Source organism: Oryctolagus cuniculus, chromosome 3, assembly GCF_964237555.1.
Source record: "Oryctolagus cuniculus chromosome 3, mOryCun1.1, whole genome shotgun sequence".
In the NCBI taxonomy this organism is placed as follows: domain Eukaryota; kingdom Metazoa; phylum Chordata; class Mammalia; order Lagomorpha; family Leporidae; genus Oryctolagus; species Oryctolagus cuniculus.
The window spans coordinates 142,056,930-142,079,977 of NC_091434.1; the positions used below are offsets into that span (position 1 = coordinate 142,056,930).

At 39.4% G+C, this 23,048-nt stretch overlaps 1 protein-coding gene across 2 annotated transcripts in view; it reads left to right on the forward strand.

Moving 5' to 3' along the window:
- Positions 1-23,048, forward strand: part of PTPN12 (protein tyrosine phosphatase non-receptor type 12) — a 98,113-nt gene that overhangs the window by 21,706 nt on the left and 53,359 nt on the right. For both annotated transcript variants that reach the window (XM_070071196.1, XM_008258311.4), the window contains exons 2-3: positions 16,070-16,178; positions 22,791-22,867. In XM_070071196.1, coding sequence (XP_069927297.1) covers positions 16,070-16,178; positions 22,791-22,867 — 186 coding nt within the window. The remainder of the gene's footprint in view (positions 1-16,069; positions 16,179-22,790; positions 22,868-23,048) is intronic.

Genomic DNA, 23,048 nt, shown 5'->3' on the forward strand with positions numbered 1-23,048 from the left:
TGCCTGTCAAATAAATAAATAAAATCTTCAAAAGAAATTAGAACTCCTCAGAAGATGTGCATTTTCCATAAAGTAGTGCTGAGTTTTGAGCAGTATGTTTGTGATCAGAACGAAAGTGAGAAAGGAATCAGTTCTAAATCCCATACTACAAGAACGTGGATAATAGCTTTTCTAGATACCTTCTCTCCCACATTGTTTATGATGGCTTAGTCCTGAAGTCAGAGATTCTTTAATGTCTATGAAGATTAAAACTGTTTAAAGAGCATTTAAACTGTTCTTGCAGTTAGAAAGGTGGCAGAGGTGAGTTTGACCTAAATCATGAAAGCAGATGCTTTTCTATGACATTGAGTCTGTGTGAGCCAATATTTGCATTTGTATTAGGGAAAAAGTAAAACCAAAAAAATTTTTAAGTGAAGCATAAGTATCTTGAAAATAACAAAGTTTTAGGAATAACAGGAACGAAGCGGAGAACCACCCATAACCTAGGTAACTCCTTCCATGGAAACCTGTATCTTTCTGTGGTTCACCATTTTTTTAGGTTATCTGCCTCTCTCAGGCTGCTTCTCTTCTCTTTACATCTGCTTTACTCTTATCTATTTCTACATTTTGACTTCCGCTGTATTGGGCTGCATCTGCTGAATAAAGACTTCCCTTCTCGTAATCTAACAGGACTCATTATAAAGTTTCAGCCCCAAATAAACTCTGCCACTTGCTTTCACAGCAGTAAGTTAGATACTTTATTTTATTATTATTATTTTTTGAGTACCAGGATTTCCTTCCTTCCTTCCTTTTTTTTTTTTTTTTTTTTTTTTTTTTGACAGGCAGAGTTAGAGAGAGAGAGAGAGAAAGGTCTTCCTTCCGTTGGTTCAGCCCCCAAGTGGCTGCTACGACCAGCACATTGCGGCCAGCGCGCTGCGCCCCTTTCTTTCTTTTTAGAAATGTATTTATTTATTTAGTTGAAAGGCAGAGAGAGAGAGAGAGAGAGAGAGAAAGAGAGATCTTCATCAGCTGGTTTACTCCCCAAATGGCCTCAATGGCCAGAGCTGAAGATCCAAAGCCAGGAGCCAGGAGTTTCTTCCAGGTCTCCCACATGGGTGCAGGGGCCCAAGGACTTGGACCGTCTTCAACTGCTTTCCCAGGCATAGCAGAGTTGGATAAGAAGAGCAGCAGCTGGGACTAGAACCAGCACCCATATGAGATGCCAGCACTGCAGGTGGCAGCTTACCTGCTATATCACAGCGCCAGCCCCTTTTCTTTCTTTATATTTTAATATATTAGATGCTTTGGTCCTTTTACTTTAGAACAGTAAAGAAGATGAGTATTTTGTAGTTTGAAAACTAGAAACAAAATATTTCTTTGTGAAAGTCAACATTCAGAGTCATTATTAATGGTAAAATAAAGGCTTAAAGTAAGCTTTCTTGAATGGGTGGTTCCATTAGCATCTGCTTGTTTCATTTCCTTGGCCCCTTTCATTCTGTTAACCCAAGGTAAGCTAATTTCCAGCTCTACCATTTTGCTGAAATTGCATTTATCTTCCTGGATGTAGCCAGTGGATAGTTTATGCTGGTATTTATCTTTCTTTAAAAAAAAAAGATTTATTTGTAAATAAATATAAAAATAATATTGTATTTATTTGTAAAGTTTTTTCATCTACCCGTTTAAGTCTTTCTATTCTGTTATTGGCTTAATGCAGGATGCTATGGTATTTTTCGTGCTCTTAAATGTAATTTAAAACTTGGATCTTTAGAAATACTAAATAAATTACTAATCTTGTAAAACTGACAGTCATGACATGGATTATTCGCACACTACTTATGATTTTGGAAGAATGGGATGAGCATTGCAAAGCAGCAGGTTAAGCAACCACTTTGGAATGCCCTCATTCCATATCCAAGTACTGGTTCAAGTCCCTGCTACTCTGATTCCACTCCAGCTTCTTTATAATGCACTCTGAAGACAGCAAAGCATGGCTTGGTGTGTTGACCCCTGCCACTCACCTGAGAGACCCTGATAAGAGTTCTAAGCTCCTGGCTTTGACCTGGTCCAACCCTGGATGTTACAAGCATTTGGGGAGTGAACTAGAGAATGGAAGATCTGCCAGAGTCTCCCTCTTCCTCTTTCTGTTGCTCTGTCTTTCAAGTAGATGAAAATAAACAAACAATTTTTAAAAATGATTTTGGGGCCGGCGCCGTGGCTCAATAGGCTAATCCTCCGCCTTGCGGCGCCGGCACACCGGGTTCTAGTCCCGGTCGGGGCGCCGGATTCTGTCCCGGTTGCCCCTCTTCCAGGCCAGCTCTCTGCTGTGGCCAGGGAGTGCAGTGGGGGATGGCCCAGGTGCTTGGGCCCTGCACCCCATGGGAGACCAGGAAAAGCACCTGGCTCCTGGCTCCTGCCATCGGATCAGCGCGGTGCGCCGGCTGCAGCGGCGGCCATTGGAGGGTGAACCAACGGCAAAGGAAGACCTTTCTCTCTCTGTCTCTCTCTCTCTCACTGTCCACTCTGCCTGTCAAAAATAAAAAAAAAAAGCAAAAAAAAAATGATTTTGGAAAAATGATTGAATATTTGTTTTCTCACCTTACCTTTTCTGTGATGATTGATAGATTGTTTTTAAGCTATTATTGAGAAATGTAACTTAATTTAAATGAGAAGTATAGGATGAACATTGAACCAATGTGTTAACTTTTTTTGTTGTTTTATTATATCGCAGTTTTGGTGGGCTGGTGCTGTGGCATTGAAGGTTAAGCCTCTGCCTACAGTTCCTGCATCCCTTATGGGTGCTGGCTTGAGTCCCAGCTGCTCCAATTCTGATCCAGCTCCCTGCTAATGGGCCTGGGAAAGCAATGGAAGATGGCCCAAGTGCTTGGGCCCCTTCACCCTTGTGGGAGACCCAGAAAAATCTCCTGATTCCTGGCTTCAACCTGACCTAGCCCTAGCCATTGCAGCCATTTGAGAAGTGAACCAGCAGGTGGAAGATCTCTCCCTCTGTTTCCCACCTTCTCTTTCTGTGTCTCTGCTTTTCAAATAAATAAACTCTTTTTACCCACTGTGCCACAGTGCTGGCCCCATGCATATAGGAACTTAGAGTACTGGTTGAGGTCTTATTTCTGAGGAGTACAGTGTGTGTTCTGACTTTTTTTAAGAAGAAAAACTGGGGGGGTAGGGGGCGCTGTGGTGTTGCAGGTAAAGCTACTACCTGCGGTGCCAGCGTCCCATATGGATGCCAGTTTGAGACCTGGCTGCTCCACTTCCCATTCAGCTCTCTGCTATGGCCTGGGAAAGCAGTAGAAAATGGCCCAAGTCCTTGGGCCCCTGCACCTGCTTGGGGGACCCAGAAGAAGCTCCTGGCTTTGGATTGGCACAGCTCCAGCTGTTGCGGCCAGCTGGGGAGTAAACCGGTGGATGGAAGTCCCCCCACCCCGTAACTCTGCCTTTCAAATAAATAAATAAATCTTTAAAAGATATTTTTGGTTTTGGGTTATAGTAAGTTTATTACAATTAATAACTCTTGGTCTCTCTATCTTAGCTTATGTATCAGGTTATTCCATACTCACATTATATGTGTGTGTGTGTGTGTATAATCACTATATATATGTGTATATATATATATGTGTGTGTGTGTGTGTGTATAATAGTTTTAACCTAAAAAATTTTTATCCTATAATATTTTAAAGTTTGAATTCCATGATGAACATAAAGTTCATCAGCAGCTAACTATGTGATAGGTAAACTCTATTGATTTTATTTTACAAATAAGAAAACTAGTGCTGAGAAAGGTCCCGTGATGTGGTAAAGTTCAGGCATGACCCTCAGATCGAAGCTTGCTCATCTACTCTCTTCTACTATGAAAGAAAACTTAGTACTTTCTTTAGAGGGCAGAATGGGATCAAGGATTAACAGAGGAAAACAGATAATGAATGGGTCACCATGGGAAAGAGCTTGCTAAGAAGAAGAGAAAAAAGGAGAGAGGAAAACTCATTGAACATATACTATACAGAACTTTTGCGTATTTAGCCTATTAATCTCTTTCCTTTTTGACTTCCTTTGTTTTGTTGTTTGTTTTTTAAATCAGAAAAACACAGTAACCACCAGGGCTGAGCCTGGAAAAAGCTAGGGGCAGGGTCTCGCTTGGGTAGCAGGAACCAAAGTACAGGAGCCATTAGCTGTTGACTCCCTCCCACTGTGTGTGTTAGTGAGAAGCTGGATTGGAAACTGAGGAGCAGGGGCTTGAACCAAGCTCTTTAATAAGAGGATGCATGTATCCCAAGCAGCATGTCAACCACTGTACCAGACATCTACCCCTCTAGTATTTTTAAGTAATTTATAAGTATTTTTAAAGTAAATTATATTTATTTACCTATTTTAAAATATTATTTGAAAGGCAGAGTGACAGAGAGAGAAAGACAGAGGTATCTTCTATCTGTTGGTTCACTCCCCAAATGCCTGCAACAGCCAGGCTGGTTCAGGCTGAAGCCAGGAGCCAGGAACTCCATCTTGGTCTCCCATATGAGAGTGGCAGGACTCAAGTACTTCAGGCATTGTCTGCTGCCTCCCAGAGTTTATAGAGCTGGAAGCTGGCTCAGAAGTGAAGGAAGTCACTCCAGTGTGGGATGTGAGCATCCCAAGCAGTTGCCTAGCCCACTGTACCACAACACCTACCCCTAAACAGTGTTTTTAGTGGATCCCTCCTGTAACATGAAGCGTTACATACCTGTACCTTTTGAATTTGTTAAGTAATACTCAAAGTTTATCATTCATATTAAGCATTTTGGGGGGTCAGTCAACATTTTGTTTTTGCAATCCTGAAGAGTTGTGTTGGGGCCTGCATTGTGGCATAGTGGGTAAAGCTGCCGCCTGCAATGCTGGCATCACATATGGGCGCTGGTTCAAGTCTTGGCTATGTCACTTGTGATCCGGCTCCCTACTAATGCACCCAGGAAAGCAACAAAGATAGCCCAAGAAGAAGCTCCTGGCTCCTGGCTTTGGATCAGTCCAGTTCTAGGTGTTAAGGCCATTTGGGGAGTAAACTAGTGGATAGAAGATCTCTCTCTTTCTCTCTCTCTCTCTCTCTGTCTCTCACTCTTCCTTTCAGATAAATAAATAAATAAATCTTAAAGAGTTACTGTATTTTTCTTGCCGTCATTCTGTCACAAGAATTTATTAAGTGACATATGCCAGATATTCTTCTAGGTATTCAAGATATATTAGTGAAACAAGTAGACAGCATGTTAAACAAATTAGGTTGATTTAGTAAGAGTTCAGGTGGGGAGAGCCATGCATTTATGTAGAAATAGTTATAATAAATGGTACTGGAAGTATTTGGATAATACTTGTTGACCGTTTATGTACTAGATACTGTACCATTCACTTTGCTTTAATTATGTCACACAAAGGTCATTGATAATTGTGAACAGCTGTATTTTAAGTTAATAGGCTTTACAAACTAAAAGAAATCTTGGAAATAATTTTACCCACTCACAGAACCATTCTCGATTTCTTATCAGTGCCTACTCACAAATAGTTAAAGTAGTTCTCTGTTCTGTGCTGTTAAAGCAGCTTGCTCAAGATAAATATAATGTTCTGTATAATATTTTGCTGATTTTTTGTTGGAATAAAAAGGGGCAAATTAAGACAGCACAAGAAATAAACCAAAACAAATTTTAGAAATAAATGTTTGTTTATTTTATAACTTATTTTATGAATTGTTAATTTTAGGAATACTTACTAATTTGTTTCATCTAGAAATAATAATAGGGGCAAGTGTTGAGCCTGGTTGTTAGGACACCAGTTAAGACATTCATGTCCCACAATGGAGTATCTTTTTGATACTCAGCTCCAGCTCCTGATTCTAGCTTCCTGCTAACATGGATGGACCCTGGGAAGCTGCAGTGATGGCTCAAGTAATTGGATTTCGTGGCAGACCTGGATTGAATTAGTGGATAGAACCCCCAGCTGTTCTGTGTGTTTGGGAGGAAATAGTAATGAGAACTCTATTTCTATGTCTATCTCTCTGCCTCTCAAATGAGCAAATATGTTGACCAACTGTGTATATAAATATTTTTATAAACGGTATTTTCTTTTTTAAAGTTTTATTTATTTACTTGAAAGAGTGATATCTTCCATTCTATTGGCAAGAGTCATAATAACCTTATATACCCACAGGGAGTTCCTGGCTCATGTCTGGACCCAGCCCTGGCTGTTATAGGGATTTGGTGTGTGAACTAGTGGATGAAAGATCTCTGTTTCTCTCTCCTTCTCTATTGCTCTGCCGTTCAAATGAATGTTTTTTTTTTAAAGTGATTACTGATTACTTTAAAAAAAATCTAAAAAGTGTTTACTGATACAGTTGAACTAATGTCTATAACATTTATCACTGTTTTCTATTTTTTGGCCTTGTACTTTGTTTCTATTTTTTATCTTTTCATTCTTCCTTTTGGAGTTTTCATTTAACTTAAAAAAAAAAAAAGATTCATTCATTTATTTGAAAGTCAGAGTTACACAGAGAGAGAAGGAGAAGCAGAGAGACGGAAGTCTTCCATCCCCTGCTTCACTCTCCAACTGGCTGCAGTGGCCCCGGAGCTGTGCTGATCTGAAGCCAGGAGCTTCTTCCGGGTCTCCCACGTGAGTGCAGGGGCCCAAGCACTTGTTCCATCTTATGTTGCTTTCACAGGTGCATTTACAGGAAACTGGATGAGAAGTGGAGCAGCCAGGACAAGAATCAGCACCCCTATGGGATGCAGCTTAACCCACTACACCACAACACTAGCCCCAGAAAATCATTTCTTAAGTATTTGAGAGGTAAAGTCACAGATAGTGAGAGGGAGACAGAGAGAAAGATCTTCCCTCCGCTGGTTCACTTCCCAAATGGCTGCAACGGCCAGACCTGCACCAATCCGAAGCCAAGAGCTTCTTCCGGGTCTCCCACGCGGGTGCATAGGCCCAAGGACTTGGACCATCTTCCACTGCTTTCCCAGGCCATAGCAGAGTCTGGATTGGAAGAGGAGCAGCTGGGACTAAAACCAGCGTCCATATGGGATGCTTTCGCTGCAGGTGGATGATTAACCTATAACACCACAGCACCAGCCCCTACTGGCTCATTCTCATTTGTCTTAACTCTCTCTGACTATCACCACCTGAAAAGACCTAACCAGTTTATTGGGTTCCTATTATTTGTCACAGGTTGATAGTAGCTGGTATTAATAGAATAAAAAGATATGTTCTGTATCTGTCAGAGATGGTATATGTAAACAGTTGCTGTAAATGGGGTTGTACCCCAGATCTGGAGGTATATATATAAAGGACTGTGGGAGAGGTGGAGAAGCAGTTTGTGAGGAAGTGGATGATGAGAGTGAGTACCAGTACTAGTCCCAGGAAATGTTTAATCAAGACGGTTTCTGTACCAAGGTAGTATCCAGCAAGGAGTTGGCTTGGCAAATAGAGGAATAACTAAAGCATAGAAATGGACAAAAGCAAAGCACAGAATCAATTCTGTTACACAAAGACCTGTAAGATTGGCCCATACTTACTTCAAGGTTACAGACTTGATTATCAGTCCTGACTTAGCTGAGAAGGTATGGCATGCATTTCTGAAACAGTATGGCAGACAAATTAGCCTGTCATGCAGGATTAGGTAAAATGTGAACAAAGATAGGAAGACAAATTTTGAAAGGTAGAGTTAACATGTTTTGCAATTAAAGGTAGACTTTGCAGTTGTGTAGTTTGTACCCATGGTAGTTTTGCTACTTGTAACAATTATTAATGGTTTAAGTATTTTATGTTTGTAAGGATGTAAGAAAGTATAATAAAGAGGGATAGTAAACTATCCTTTGGATAGAAATAATACCCTAATTTTACTATTTGCTTCTGTTACTTTGTATTGGGCACTTTTAAAAAAGTTTATTTTGGTTTGGTCATGATGTGATTTGTAGGGTTAAGAAAGAGTGGTTTTGTTTCTGAAGACAATAAAGTTTTTCAGGTCTTAAAACAGATGAATTTTATTCATTAAACAATTTTTAACTATGTCCCATACTACCTTTTAAAATTCACATGGAATCTCCAACGATTGCTTCAAAGATTTTTTAGAGCAGTGGCAAGAGTAATATGATTTATGGATTAAGTATTAATATTTTATTTCATCATATGCCAAAAAGATTTTGAGTTAGTTTAATTTCTATCTTAGTTGTATTTTTTCTGTTCATTTATTGTTTTTTAATAGTCCCAATTTAAAATTCAGCTAATAAATTAAATTAATTAAAATTAATACTTGTCAACAAGAGTGTCAGTTTGTTAAGTAAACAACAGGAGTCACTGTGCACTTACTCCTCATGTAGGATCTCTGTCCTTAATGTGCTGTGATTTTTACAGGAAACTGGATGAGAAGTAGAGCAGACAACTGTCTGCTCACTGTCCTTAATGTGCTGTGAAAATTGTGATTTAATGCTATATCTAGTATTCAAACAATATTTTTCACTTTGTGTTTCTATATGGGTGCAAACTGTTGAAATCTTTACTTAATATATACTAAACTGATCTTCTGTATATAAAGAGAATTGAAAATGAATCTTGATGTGAATGGGATGGGAGACGGAGCAGGAAAGGGGAGGGTTGCAGGTGGGAGGGAAGTTATGGGGGGAAGCCATTGTAATCCATAAGCTGTACTTTGGAAATGTATATTCATTAAATAAAAGTTAAAAAAAATAATACTTGTCTGTCTAAATGTATTCTTAGTTCAAAGTTTATTCAGCAAATGTGAAGAGAATTAGCTCAGTATAGAAATAAAAATTCAGGAAACAACTTGCAAAGAGGCAGAAACTTTTATTTGATTGGCAAGTGACAAAGAAAGCATCTGGTCCGAGAGGAGACCAGGCAGAGAGCCTGAGCAGGACACTGGCTTTGAGGAACTGTCCCGGGTTTTTAGGGCGTTAGTATCTGTTCATTGGGTTATCCTATTGGGGGTGTCCACTGGACATGGGGTTTCACAGAGGTATGTTGATTGGCTTGGGGCTCATGGAGATAGCAGGGGTCTCCTGGAGACTGTCTGGGTGAAAGATTGCAGCCACCCTGGAGGTGTGATTTAAAGGCATAAGGTCATACAAGATGGCCTGGATCTCCTGGAACCAGCGTGACTCTCTCCAAGTGCTCAGCCCCTGCCAGCTGTGGGTGAAAGATTACACCCACCCTGAAGGTGTGATTTAAGGCCGCAAGGTTACTCATGCAGCACAAGAAGCTATTAGCGGAGGAGATGCCAGTTGGTCTGGAGACAGGCTTTCCAGCCACAGCTGACCCCCTGCTTGTGAAGGACATTCTACCAGTGTCTGAAGGGGCCCACAGACCCCCACCCCCACTGGCAGGCCTCAGAAAGGAGCATCAAGGAGGGAATCAGGGATGCATCCTCCTCAGGTTTTTGCTTGAGCAGCTGATGAATAATACCGCTTTTTGGGCGTGTTTGTGATGCCCGTGAGGTATCCAGTTAGTTGTTTGACTCAAGAAATTGAGCAAACTTTATACACCACATTCTATGTAACTCTAGTCTTAGATAAACAGTGTAGATATTCTTCTCTTTTAAGAACTCAAATCTTGTTGGGGCTGGCGCTGTGGCATAGCGGGTAAAGCTGCCTCCTGCAGTGCCGGCATCCCATATGGGCGCTGGTTGGAGTCACAGCTGCTCCACTTCTGATTCAGCTCTCTGCTATGGCCTGGGAAAGTAGTAGAAGAGGGCCCAAGTCCCTGGGCCCCTGTTAACCTGCGTGGGAGACCTGGAAGAATCTCCTGACTCCTAGCTTCGGATCAGCTCAGCTCCGGTCGTTGCAGCCAGTTGGGGAGTGAACTAGCGGATGGAAGACCTCTCTCTCTGTCTCTGCCTCTCCTTCTCTCTGTGTAAATCTGACTTTCAAATAAATAACTAGATCTTTAAAAAAAAAAAAAACTCAAATCTTTATATACAGCAGGTATCTTAAAGAAGATATGTGACTTTTGGAGGCCTTTGAGAATCAGTTTAGAAAACATTTTTTTCTCCATTTTTTTTAACTTAATGAAATTTAGAGTATTTTCCTTTTTGTATCTAGAAAGCTTCTCTCTTTTTTTTTAAGATTTATTTATTTATTCATTTGAGAGAGGCAGAGGCAGAGGCAGAGAGAGAAGTCTTCCATCTTCTAGTTCACTCCCCAAATGGCCACAATGGCTGGAGCTGGGCCAATCGAAAGCCAGGAACCAGGAGCATCTGCTGCGTCTCCCAGGTGAGTGCAGGGTTCGAAGGACCTGGGCCATCCTCTACTGCTTTCCCAGGCCATAGCAAAGAGCTGGATGGGAAGTGGAGAAGCCAGGACTCGAACTGGTGCCCATGTGGCATGTTGGCACCACATGTGACAACTTCACCCCTTACACCACAGCGCTGGCCCAAGTTTAGAACACATTTCTATGACTTAGCTAAGATGGCTCAAGAAATAATTCTTGAATTCTCGTATTTTTTTAGGTATGATTTGTTTTGTGTTACTCATCTGGTCTGTACCTTAAGTTTTATAGTCTAGTTAGTTAGACATACGAGTATTGGAATACTTTTTGTAAATTATACCGTTAAGGACTCACTACAGAGGAGGATGCCAAGGTGGTGTTGAGGGAGGTTTCAAGAAAGGTTTCATGTTCACCAAGGAAATAACACTTTAGCCAAAGTCCTATAATTAACTCACCAGCAAGAGCAAAAATTGTGAAACATGTTAAGGAGTATAGGGTTGCTGGTGGTAGTGGTAATGGTGAATAATTCTGTATGGCAGAAGCTTCACACTCGAGGAGGAGAGGATTATAAAAAAGAGACTAGGCAATTGGACAGGCAGCATTCAAAATATAATTCAGTTAAGGAATTGGTAATTTGTCTTGGAGGTGATTGATCCATTGAAGAGTTTCTAAATGTGGAACTTTATTAAATGATCAGACCCAGGGCCGGCGCCGCGGCTCACTAGGTTAATCCTCCGCCTAGCGGCGCCGGCACACCGGGTTCTAGTCCCGGTCGGGGCGCCGGATTCTGTCCCTGTTGCCTCTCTTCCAGGCCAGCTTTCTGCTGTGGCCAGGGAGTGCAGTGGAGGATGGCCCAGGTGCTTGGGCCCTGCACCCCATGGGAGACCAGGAAAAGCACCTGGCTCCTGGCTCCTGCCATCGGATCAGCGCGGTGTGCCGGCCACAGCGCGCCAGCCGCGGCGGCCATTGGAGGGTGAACCAATGGCAAAGGAAGACCTTTCTCTCTATCTCTCTCTCTCACTGTCCACTCTGCCTGTCAAAAAAATAAAAAAATAAATAAAAAAATAAAAAAAATAAAAAAATGATCAGACCTGGCCTTTAGATTACTAACATATATAGGAGTACAGTTATTTAAGTAAGGAGTTCTTTCATGCAGTGTTTTCAAGACCTTTTAGTGCAGTCTTAGATGAAAATTGTTTTCTTATAGGCTCTTGTTTGTTTAGTTTTTTAAAAAGTCGCACATGATGAAGAGTTTGGAGGATATTCATAAGTTTATGTAAATAAACGATTTAGCTGTATTGTTGTTAGTTAAGGCAGTAAATGCTTAAGAGCCCTTTTTTCTTTTTTCTTTCTTTTATTTTAAATTTTTTATTTAAAAGCAGAGTTATAGAGAGACAGAGGCCTTCTATCTGCTGGTTTATTCCCCAGATGGCCACAACAGCTGGAGCTGGGCCAATCTGAAGCCAGGAGCCAGGAGCTTCTTCCAGGTCTCCCAAATGGGTACAGGTGCCCAAGGACTTGGGCCATCTTCCACTGCTTTCCCAGGCATGGAACTAGATTGGAACTGGAGCAGCTAGAACTTGAACGGGCGTCTATATGAGATGTCGGCACTATAGGCTGTGGCTTTACCTGCTATACCACAGTGCCAGTCCCTAAAAGCTCTCTTATGATTTAGGATTATATGAAATAATTATATTACATAATAAATTCCTTTATTAATGTTTAGTTCAGTGCTGTTTTCTTACAGTCTTCTGTATAATACTGTGCTTATGGATAAAGTTGCAAAGTGTGTTGCGGCATGAGTTGTTTGTTTGTTTTTGTTAATTTCCACTGGAGACAATGGAATGGTTGTCAGGAAGTGAAAACAAAATTATGTGTAGATGCTACTTCTCTCATGATAAAATGAAGTTTAATGCTACCTCTATTCAAGCACTATTTGGATTCCTTTTATGTAATATTAAAATAAAACCTGTGTTAGTTAGGCTAAGTCAAAATTTATTTATTCACATCTTACTCTAAAGGATGGAACATCTGGCTAGAGGTTAAATGTCTGCTTGGAATGGGTGCCTGGGCCTGAGTCCTGGCTCTGGGTTCTGCTATCAGTTCCAGCTTCCTGCTAATGCATAAGCTGGGAGGCAGCAGGGTTCAAGTAGTTGGGGCCTGACTGCCAACTTGGATCTGGCGTAGCTTCTAGTCTATCTAGTGGATAGATTTCTGTGTCTCAAATAAAGAAAATAAAATAAACCTTTTTCTAAGGTTAATTTACTCAATGTAAAAGCATCTTGTATGCTGGACATTGCAGATACTAATCTGATAATTTCTTTTTTTTGCTGAGTGTATAGGTTAGTAGAAGAGATAAGGTGTATTCTCTTTATATAAAAGTAGGAAATGGTAAGTGTTCAGAGTACATTTTAAGGTAAAGAGAACCCAAAAAGTAGAGATTTATTTTTGCATGAGGAGCATCAGAAACTTCTAAAAGAGCTAGGGCCTAAAAGGTGGATAAGACCTGCAAGTATGCAAGTGGAATGACCATTTTCCTAAGGGGCAAAGAAAAAGCATACAAAGACACAGAAAGGTGATTATCAAGGTAGTTTTTTTGGGTAGGCTATTGGAAAACAACTCCTTACAGTGTTTTTTTTTCCCAGTTACACACTGCTGATAAGAAATGTTACCATGCCCATATGGTGTTGGATTATTCTGGTGTTTGAAGAGACAGAAAAGAGATTCAGAAAAATTTTGCTTTTCCTGTTTGCCACTCCTCAAAACCTTTTAATCCTTTTCTTGTAAGCCTTTTGTGTTTCTGTAGTTTTGCTGTTACTTGATGCTGAGCCATGATCTCTTGTCCCCAGCCTTTTTCAAATTGTTACTTAATCACCACATTTTTCCTTCTTCAACCCTCTTTCCCAGTTTCCCATGAAAAATCCCTAATCACTTTCTAAAATTCATTTGTTACTGCCAACCTATATATAAAATGCAGAGAAACCTAAGAATTGTTGAAAATCAGCTTATTCCCTGCTAATTAATCACAATAATTCCTCCTCTAGGGCCCAGAGACCTTATATTAGTGGGTCTTACAACATGGCCACAGAAGGCAGCAGCAATACCTGGAAACTTATTAAAATGCAGATTTTCAGGCTTCACTCAAGATACCTACTAAATCAAAAAATACAGACAACCTGGCTGGGTATTTATAACTGTTAATCTAATAAACATTTAAATAGAAGTTTCAGTAATTGTTATCAGTAATAATAGTTAACATTTACTGAGCCATTTGATGTGCCTTGCTCTTTGCTGAGTGTAGGTATTATCTCAGTTTTATAGATGGTGAGACTTGGAGAGATTAAGTATGTTTATCATCATACATGGCAGATCCAAAATTTCAATTCAAGCAGCTAACTATAAAGCTTAACTTTTTTTTGAGTAGTAAAGAGAGCTTATTAATTAATATAGTTGGGTAGAATTTGCTTGTTGATTTTTTTTTTTTTTAAGTACAGAACAGATTTTACTTTTATGGGCCACCTTTCAACCTCTGGGGATGAAAATTTCTAGTACACCATTTCTGCAGACTTTTAATAGAACACTCTTTGTTTTAAGTTTTAATATATAACACATTCGTGGACTACTAAGCCTTAAGAAAACTGTATAAATAAAAATTCCAACTTGTTTGTGATAAAAAAGTATCTCAAAGTTCATTGAAATTTAAAGTCATTTCATTTAAAAACTTTGTTTGATACATTTCTCAGTAACATAACTTGTAGAAGAAAAAATTATTCCAGAAACATTCACACTATAATAAAATTCACCCTGCATCCCTCTCTTCCAGTTACATGTACATTTTTTGACATAAGATACATTCCTTTTCCCCTGTGTTGCTGCAACTATTTAAGTTAACATCTTTCTGTAAGTCAGATTCAAGTATAATATCTTGTAATGCATTAAGTTTGTAAACATCTTTTTAGGTATTTGATCTTTGGACAGAGAAAATACAAAAATTCTGAGTAAATATATAAAATATATATGTAAGTAACTGAAAATCTTTGTTAACAAAGTGATAAAAATGAGCAGTCATTTCTATTTTACTTTTTCTACATTTATTTATTAAACAGGCTATATATTCATGTACCACAAAAGTATAATAATGTCTTTTTCTGATTCATTCCCCATGGCTGTCTGTTTGCCTTCCTCACCACACTTTTGTTAATAATTTCTCTTTGAGAGGTACTTTATATGTATATTCAAGCAAATACAAATATACTTTTAATTCTTTGTAACACCAATACTAGCATCTTCTAATCATTATGTGTACCCTGCTTTGTATACTTAATGTATTTTTGATATGTGGCAATAACATTTCATATAGTTTTCTCATTGTTTCACATCTTTTTTGACTGTGAATGAAACAAATGTAGGCAGTCTTCTGTTAATAGACTTTTTTGAGTGTTTGCAGTCTGTATAAACAATGCTGCAGTAAATAACTTTGTGCATATATCATTCCATTTGTGTAGCATTTTTATCGGGAGAACAGTTTGTAGAAATAAAGCTCCCGAATGAAGGGTTATGTCTGTTTATAATTGCCAAATTACCCTTCTTTGGAGTTTGTTAATAATGTTTACTTTTCAATACATTTTTCCCTAACACATGTGTATATTTTGAGAACTTTTATTACCACAGGAAATAGCATCATAAATGTGGAGAATTTTACTTTGGTATTTGTGCCAGTGCAGAACAAGATTCTAGCCATTCTTTTCATATTTAAAGAGAGAGTGTTGTTGTTTTAAGTCTCTAATATTGTCATTTTTCAAAGAAAATCAAAAGGTTTATCATTTTATATATGCACACACATATATATGTGCCTATTTGGTAAATTATTTCAAGTCCTTTATCATAAGTATATCATAACAAGAATAAGGCAAGAATCCTAGTAAACTTATATCTGTAGTTTTTAAAAATATAGATGTAAGATTTTTAGTTGCTTAAGTATCAACATCACAAGTAGCAAAAATAAAATGATGAATAAGTTAAATGTTACCAGGCTTCTTTTTCATTTTGTTTCTATTTAATAATTTGTTGCATAGTAAAACCAGAATGCTTTCAATATGTTAGGTCTGAAAGAAAGGAGCCTCCTTTGAAATTAAATTTCAGCAATGTAATTGAGTAGAATTTAAACAATTCACAATGCTGACTTTCAGTGCTTCTGAAAGCAGGAAGTGTATTACTGACACACAGAAATATTCCAGCCCAAAGAACATCCCTACTGCCATATGTGGTAAGAATTTGTCACTAACCCACAAGCTACTTCTGTAACACAGTGAATAAGCAGAATTGGTCTTTGTTGGACATTTCCAATTCAGTATGAAAGAACTTTGTTTTGCTGTGTCTTATAAGTAATTATTAGCTTATGCCTTGGAGAGAACCTGGTACATCATGGGTGTTCATGGTTTAATAAGAAAAGGAATAAAGAAACATAATTTCTTCTAGGCATTATTTTAAAACTTGGCTATAGGACCCTTAGAACAAATACCAGAATAGCTTGAGTACATTAAGGAGTAAGTTAAATATCCTGACTCAGTTTATTAATGCTATCTTTAATTATAATTGCTTACTTTTTTCTTAGTTGCTCCTTTTGCTGCTCATTTGGAATAAATATTTATGTTTGTATTTCTACTGAAAAGGAAATTATCCTTAGGATTTATTATGGGATGGAGAAATTCTGAATTTAGAAAAACAGAAATATCAGTTGTGAAGAACTGGTGTCAGCAAAAGTCAATGAAGAGTTATTTGTAAATCATAAAATTTTGAAAATAATCAGTGTTTTTCTAAACTTATTTTTTTTGTATTTTAGCGATTAAGAAGATTATCTACCAAATATAGAACAGAAAAGATTTATCCCACAGCCACTGGAGAAAAAGAAGAAAATGTTAAAAAGAACAGATACAAGGACATACTACCATGTAAGTTTGAAATGCCCTTGATAGAACAAATGGAACTTCTCATTAGCCTTTTGTAACTCAAATAGCTATATTCTTCCTGAGTTTTATTGTTATGAAGGTATTAATTAACCTCTCTTTGAAGGCACATTACTAGATAATTTGTAACCATGCTTCTTGTTTTTCCTTCTGATAGTAATTTTTGTTGGTTTGTTGAGGGGCAGTTTCCTTTAAGCACCACAGTTTCTCTAATACTAAGTTACTAGTTATAAAAAACTAAGTTATAGTTATATAAATACTGAAAATCCAGTGATATTTTGTAGACTATGTTGAAAAAAGTTATTTTATTAAAATAAAATGGTATAAAAATTGAATACATTTTTGTAAAGTATGCTGTAAATACTTGGTATCTGTTATCATTAAATATACATGAAAGAAATGAAACATAAGATGACTCAAGTGCCTGTGTGCCTGCTGGTCTCTGCAGTATCTCTGAGCATGTCTTAGACTGATAGCATTACAACTAATAATAGTATTATTACATTTTTAGTTAGCAGAGTTCCCTCAAAAAATAACTTTAATTGTAAAAGCATACTTAACTGTGTCCCATTTTATAAATCAAAAACGTTACCTCATACCTGCTCTCTTTTAACACTGTGAATAGTCTTTCTCTCTTTAAAGTATCTACATTCTTTGACACGATTTCCTCAACTCTCATTCATTCTTTCATTCTTTTTTTTTTTTTTTTTTTTTTTTTGGGACAGGTAGAGTTATAGATAGTGAGAGAGAGACAAAGGTCTTCCTTCTGTTGGTTCACTCCCCAAATGGCCACGACGGCTGGCGCTGTGCCGATCCGAAGCCAGGAGCCAGGTGCTTCTTCCTGGTCTCCCATGCGGGTGCAGGGCCCAAACACTTGGACCATCCTCCACTGCTTTCCCAGGCCACAACAGAGAGCTGGACTGGAAGAGGAACAACTGGGACTAGGCCATGGCGCCAGCTCTCATTCACTTTTTTAAAAAAAGATTTATTTATTTGAAAGGCAGAGCTGCAGAGAGAGAGAGGTCTTCCATCTGCTGTTTCATTCCCCAAATGCTTGCAACAGCCGAGCTGGGCCAATCTGAAGCCAGGAACTCTTCCTGGTCTCCCATGTGGTGCAGGAGTGCAGGGGCCCAAGCACTTGTGCCATCTTCCACTGCTTTCCCAAGCCACCAGCAGGGAGCTGGATTGGATGTGGAGAGGCAGGGACATGAACCTGTGCCCCAATGGGATGCTGGCACCGCAGGCAGAGGCTTAGCCTACTACACCACAGTGCCAGCCTTGTGTGATCTCATGCCCCTGCCTGGCCACATCTGTTCGCCCACCTGCCAGTCAGTAAGGCATGAAACATGGTGGGCCTGGCCTTTTTCCCCTTGCCTTTCTTTTCCCTCCCTGCCTTTAATCCCCATGCTATTGCCCTTCAATTTAACCCAAAACTTATTGTGGGTTGCAGCATGTTACTGTGCTACGCTAAGCAGGGTTATGCTCACCCTAAAACAGAAGGGGGGAGGTGTGGGTGATCTCAGCAGTTAGCTGAGCCCAGGCACATTTCTCCCTACCCCTGCCTGCTGCCAGTAAGGTAAGCAACTCCTGGATGTGGCCCAGGCCCACTAAGCCTACCTGGGAAACCACGTAACCTTCAAGCTGATTGGAGAGGCATATTGGCGCCAGTGTCCATTCTGTCCTATAGTTAGCATTCCCCAGAGTTGGTTATGCCACTTTCACCTGCTCTTTAAAATGTATTTGCGTATGAATAAATGCAGATATGTTCACTGAGGGGAAAAAAAAACTGGGCCTGGGTCAGGCTGTGTCAAAGTCAGGAGCCAGGAACTCAATCCAGTCCATCCTATGTGGATGGCAGCAATCCAGCCCCTTGAGCTATGACTGCTGCCTTCCAAGGTCTGCATTAGCAGGAAGCTGGTCAGGAGCCAGGCACTCCAATATGGGACAAGGGTGTCTTACTCAACCACTTCACTGCTATACCAAATGCCTGGTCCAGGAATATAAACAAAGGCATTTCTGTTCTCCATTTTGAACTTACTGCATCAAACCTACTAAGAAATATACAACACCAGAAATCTTGTATTTTAATTTTTTTCCCAAGTCCCCCTAACTGTTGAGTGTTTAGGGTTAGATGAAAAAAGATGGCAAAATGTTGATATTTACTGAAACTGAATAATGACTATATGAGAATTCATTATGTTTAAAATTTTCATCTTGGAAATTTTTCTTTTTTCTAGATTTTAATTTATTTGAAAGTCAGAGTTACAGAGAAAGAGGGAGAGACAGACAGGTCTCACTCCCCAGCTGGTCAGAATGGCCAGGACTGTGCCAGGCCAAAGCCAGGAGCTTTATCATGTCTCCCACATGGATGAGAGGCCCAAGTGCTTGGGCTGTCTTCCACTGCTTTCCCGGGCACGTTAGCAGGGAGCTGAATCAGAAGTGGAGCAGCCTGGTCCGGAACCAGTGCCCATATGGTATGCCAGCATCTTAGATGGCAGCTTAACCTGATACACCACAACAGCAGCCCCAGGAATTAAAAAAAAAAAAAAAAAAAATTCTGATGGATCGGCACTGTGGTGTAGCAGTTAAGCCGCCATTTGCAACACTGGCATCCTGTATTGGTACTGTTTTCGTGTCCCAGCAGCTCCACTTCCCAGCCAGCTCCCTGCTAGTGGCCTGGGAAAAGCAGTGGAAGATGACCCCAAATGTTTGGACCCCTGCGCCCACGTGGGAGACCTGAAAGAAGCTCCTGGCTCCTTGTTTCCACCTGGCACAGCCCCAGCCGTTGCAGCCATTTAAGGAGTAAACCATGTATGGGGAAATTCTCTTTCCTCTCTCTCTCTCCCTGTCTCTTCATCCTCTCTATAACTTCCTTTTAAATAAATGTCTTGATAAAGAAAAAAAAAATTCCTAACCTACAGGTAGCCAGCCTTATCACCGATCTTAACTATCATTTGGAAGCCACTGTTGTCATTTGGATTCACAATCCCCAGAAACATTTACTGAGGACTCAATAGTAAACCTACTATTGTATTGTGCCTTTGAGATGCTTTGAGTAGAGGCTAACATGCCATAGGAATGAGGATAATTAATTGTGACCGTTTACCCCACCAAACATAGCAAGAAGAACCTTGGTATAGTTACTTAATCACGTTATCTTACTGCTGGGTAGTCTCATTACAAGAAGCTTAGCACTTTTTTTAAATGTATATGGAGAGATTTGTACAGAATGAATAAAATAATGACAGAGCATTGGTAGACATGTAAATGTTCTCTCTCCTGTAAACATGTTCAGGAGATAAGTGATTTTTTTTAAAAGATTTATTTATTTATTTATTTATTTATTTGAAAGTCAGAGTTACACAGAGAGAGGTGAGGCAGAGAGAGTCTTCCATCCGCTGGTTCACTCCCCAGATGACTGCAACAGCCGGAGCTGTGCCGATCCGAAGCCAGGAGCTTATTCCGAGTCTCCCACGTGAGTGTGTGGGCCCAAGGACTTGGACCATCTTATACTACTTTCCAGGCCATAGCAGAGAGTTGAATCAGAAGTGGAGCAGCCGGGACTAGAACCGGTGCCCATATGGGATGCCAGCGCTTCAGGCCTGGGCGTTAATCCGCTGCACCACAGCGCCAGCCCCAGAGATAAGTGATTTTCATCAGAGCTCCATATGCTTTTCTTATGTGTCTGCCCATAAACTCTCAAAAAAGACTTCATGAAAAATAATTAAATCAGAAGACTTGTGGGGGGCCTGTGCTGTGGTGTTTAAGGCTACCACCTGCAGTACCGGCATCCCATGTAGGTGCCGGTTCGAGTCCAGCTGCTGCACTTCCTGTCTAGCTCTGTACTGTAGTATGGCCTGGGAAAGCAATAGAAGATGGCTCAAATCCTTGGGGCCCTGCAGCGTCATGGAAGACCTGGATCAGATCAGCTTCAGATCAGCCCAGCTCTGGCTGTTGCAGCCATTTTGGGGGGTGAACCAGTGGATGGAAGACCTGTCTCTCTCTCTCTCTGCCTCTGTCTCTGTAACTCTGCCTTTTAAATAAATACATCTTAAAAAAAAATCAGCTTGTACCCTAATACTGTGCATAAAATTTGAACCATTGAAAAATAAGTTATTGGTTGTGCTTCAGGCGTTGACTAAGAAGTTTGTTTATATCTATTATCATTTCTGTTATTTGCCTTTTTTAACTCTAATTGCCTTTAGCATTCATTGTCCTTGTATTAAAAAGGATCATAATACAATAATGATGGCATTTTACATGTTATACATTATGGTCCTTCCTAATCCAGAGACAGTATTAAGCAAGTCAACTGCTTCAGGATTTCATGCTCTCAGAGTATTTCCCACCAGATATTTACCAACTATAATGGAAAAGATAATAACTTTATAGTGCAGCCACTAGCTGGTACCATAATAAATCAAGTGAGCATCACAAACAGTAAAACTTATGGGACTATGAATCCCTTGATTTGTTATACTAAGAAATCATCATCTTTCTGTGATGTTCTTACCAAAAATTTATAACCTTATTCCATTCATAAAAAAAAGTCACTCACAAGATCTTTTATCTATTTTATCTATAGTCTCTTTTAGAGACTATAAGTTCTAAATAAAAAATCTTTAAAAATCACAGCCTGAGGGGGGAACTGTTTTGGAATTATCTATGATTTTCTGTTTTTTACATAGATTTCATAGAAAGCAGTAAGAAACAATTGACATGGAAAAATGGGGGGAAATATAAAGTATTTTATGTAAAAAGTAGTATAAATAACCAATAAATAATGTGTAACTATGTAATACAAGAAATACAAATCAAAGTATTTTTATTTTAGGCTGTTAGTGCTCCAAGAATCTGAAAATATCTAGTCATTCTTATTAATTAATACTTCGTATAATTTGTTATATGCCTTTTAGAATGCAAGAAGCAATTCAATTCTTCTGTTAGGAATTTACCCAATAGCAGCACAGGTAACAGATCCACTGTAGTAGTGTTTTTAAAAGTAGGATATCATGTTAAAAATAAATATCCAGGCCGGCACCGCGGCTCACTAGGCTAATCCTCCGCCTTGCGGCGCCGGCACACCGGGTTCTAGTCCCGGTCGGGGCACCGGATTCTGTCCCGGTTGCCTCTCTTCCAGGCCAGCTCTCTACTGTGGCCCGGGAGTGCAATGGAGGATTGCTCAAGTACTTGGGCCCTGCACCCCATGGGAGACCAGGAGAAGCACCTGGCTCCTGCCTTTGGATCAGCGCGGTGCGCTGGCCGCAGCGCGCCGGCCATGGCGGCCATTGGAGGGTGAACCAACGGCAAAAGGAAGACCTTTCTCTCTGTCTCTCTCTCTCACTGTCCACTCTGCCTGTCAATAAATAAATAAATAAATATGAATATGAAATAAATAAATATAAATGATACCCTGTTACATTAAAATGAATAAGGTAGATCTATAAATGCTCTGGGAAGTGTTTCATTGTATATTATTCATTGAAAAGTACCAAGGTACAGAATATTATAGTATGATTGCATTTGTGTGGTTTTTCAAAGTATACAAATTACATTTGAAAGGAAAAGAAGAACTTTAATAATAATGTGCTAGGAAATAAAGCCCAAGAATTGAAGGGCAAGGAAAGCTTTTTTTTTTTAAGATTTATTTATTTGAAAGGCAGAGCTAGAGATGCAGAGGCAGAGAGAGAGGTCTTCCATTTGCTGGTTCACTCCCCAAATGGCCTCAGTGGCCAGAGCTGGGCTGTTTCTAAGTCAGGAGCCAGGAGCTTCTTCCAGATCTCTCAGGCGAGTTCAGGGACTCATGGACTTGGGCCATCTTCTGCTGCTATCCCAGCCACAATAGCAGGGAGCTGGATTGGAAGTGGAGCAGCAGGGACTTGAACTGGTGTCCATACGGGATGCTGGCACTGCAGGTGGCAGTTTTATCCACTATGCCACAGAACCGGCCCTAAGACTTATTTTTAATTTTGTACTTTAAGGTCTAATTTTTTTAATCATGCATATATTTCTCCTTTTAAAAAATGGAAAATATACCTCATAAAGTTATAATAAAATTTATATTTTATAGACTATTATTGTAAATATTTTTACCCTAATTTGGCCTTACCTAATAATAAATATCATAGAGCACTTTTTATATGCCATCTTCATTAAGTTGTCATATGTTACTTAATTTTTATAGTTTCTTATGAAATTTATTAATGGTCAGTATGTATCCATCACTTGATATGCTTGTTAAAAGCTGAAGAGGCTTAAACCCTAGACTTTGCTGTAGTAAATCTGGAATGATGCTCAGGAATTTATATTTTAAAGGAGTCCCAGAGATGATTCTGAATGCAATTGATTCATCAGCTGCTGTTTTCCGTGATGCCCATTAGCAGGGAACTAGAATCAAAAGTGGAAAGGAGACTTGAACCCAGGCAGTGCAATAAGGAATAAACATGTACCAAGCATCATCTTAACCCCATGCCAAGTACCTGCCTCCTCCCCCATTTTCATTAGTCAAAGAAAATATTTTCAGTGATCTATTTATTTTCATGCACATTAGGGAAAATGTCAACTAATCATAATTTATAAAATCTTTTCTTCTTTTAGTTGATCATAGCCGAGTTAAGTTAACTTTAAAAACTCCTTCTCAAGATTCAGACTACATCAATGCAAATTTTATTAAGGTATGTATAAACTTTAAATAGTGTTTCTCTGCCATAGTAAGTGTGTTCTGTATATCAGTTTTATTAAAACCTTTAAAATCACTCAAATATGGTTCCACCAGCGAAATAAATAAAAATCACTTCCCTGGCAAATTTTCATGTAAGTTCCTTCTAACCTCCTTATTTGTGTGGGCAAATAATT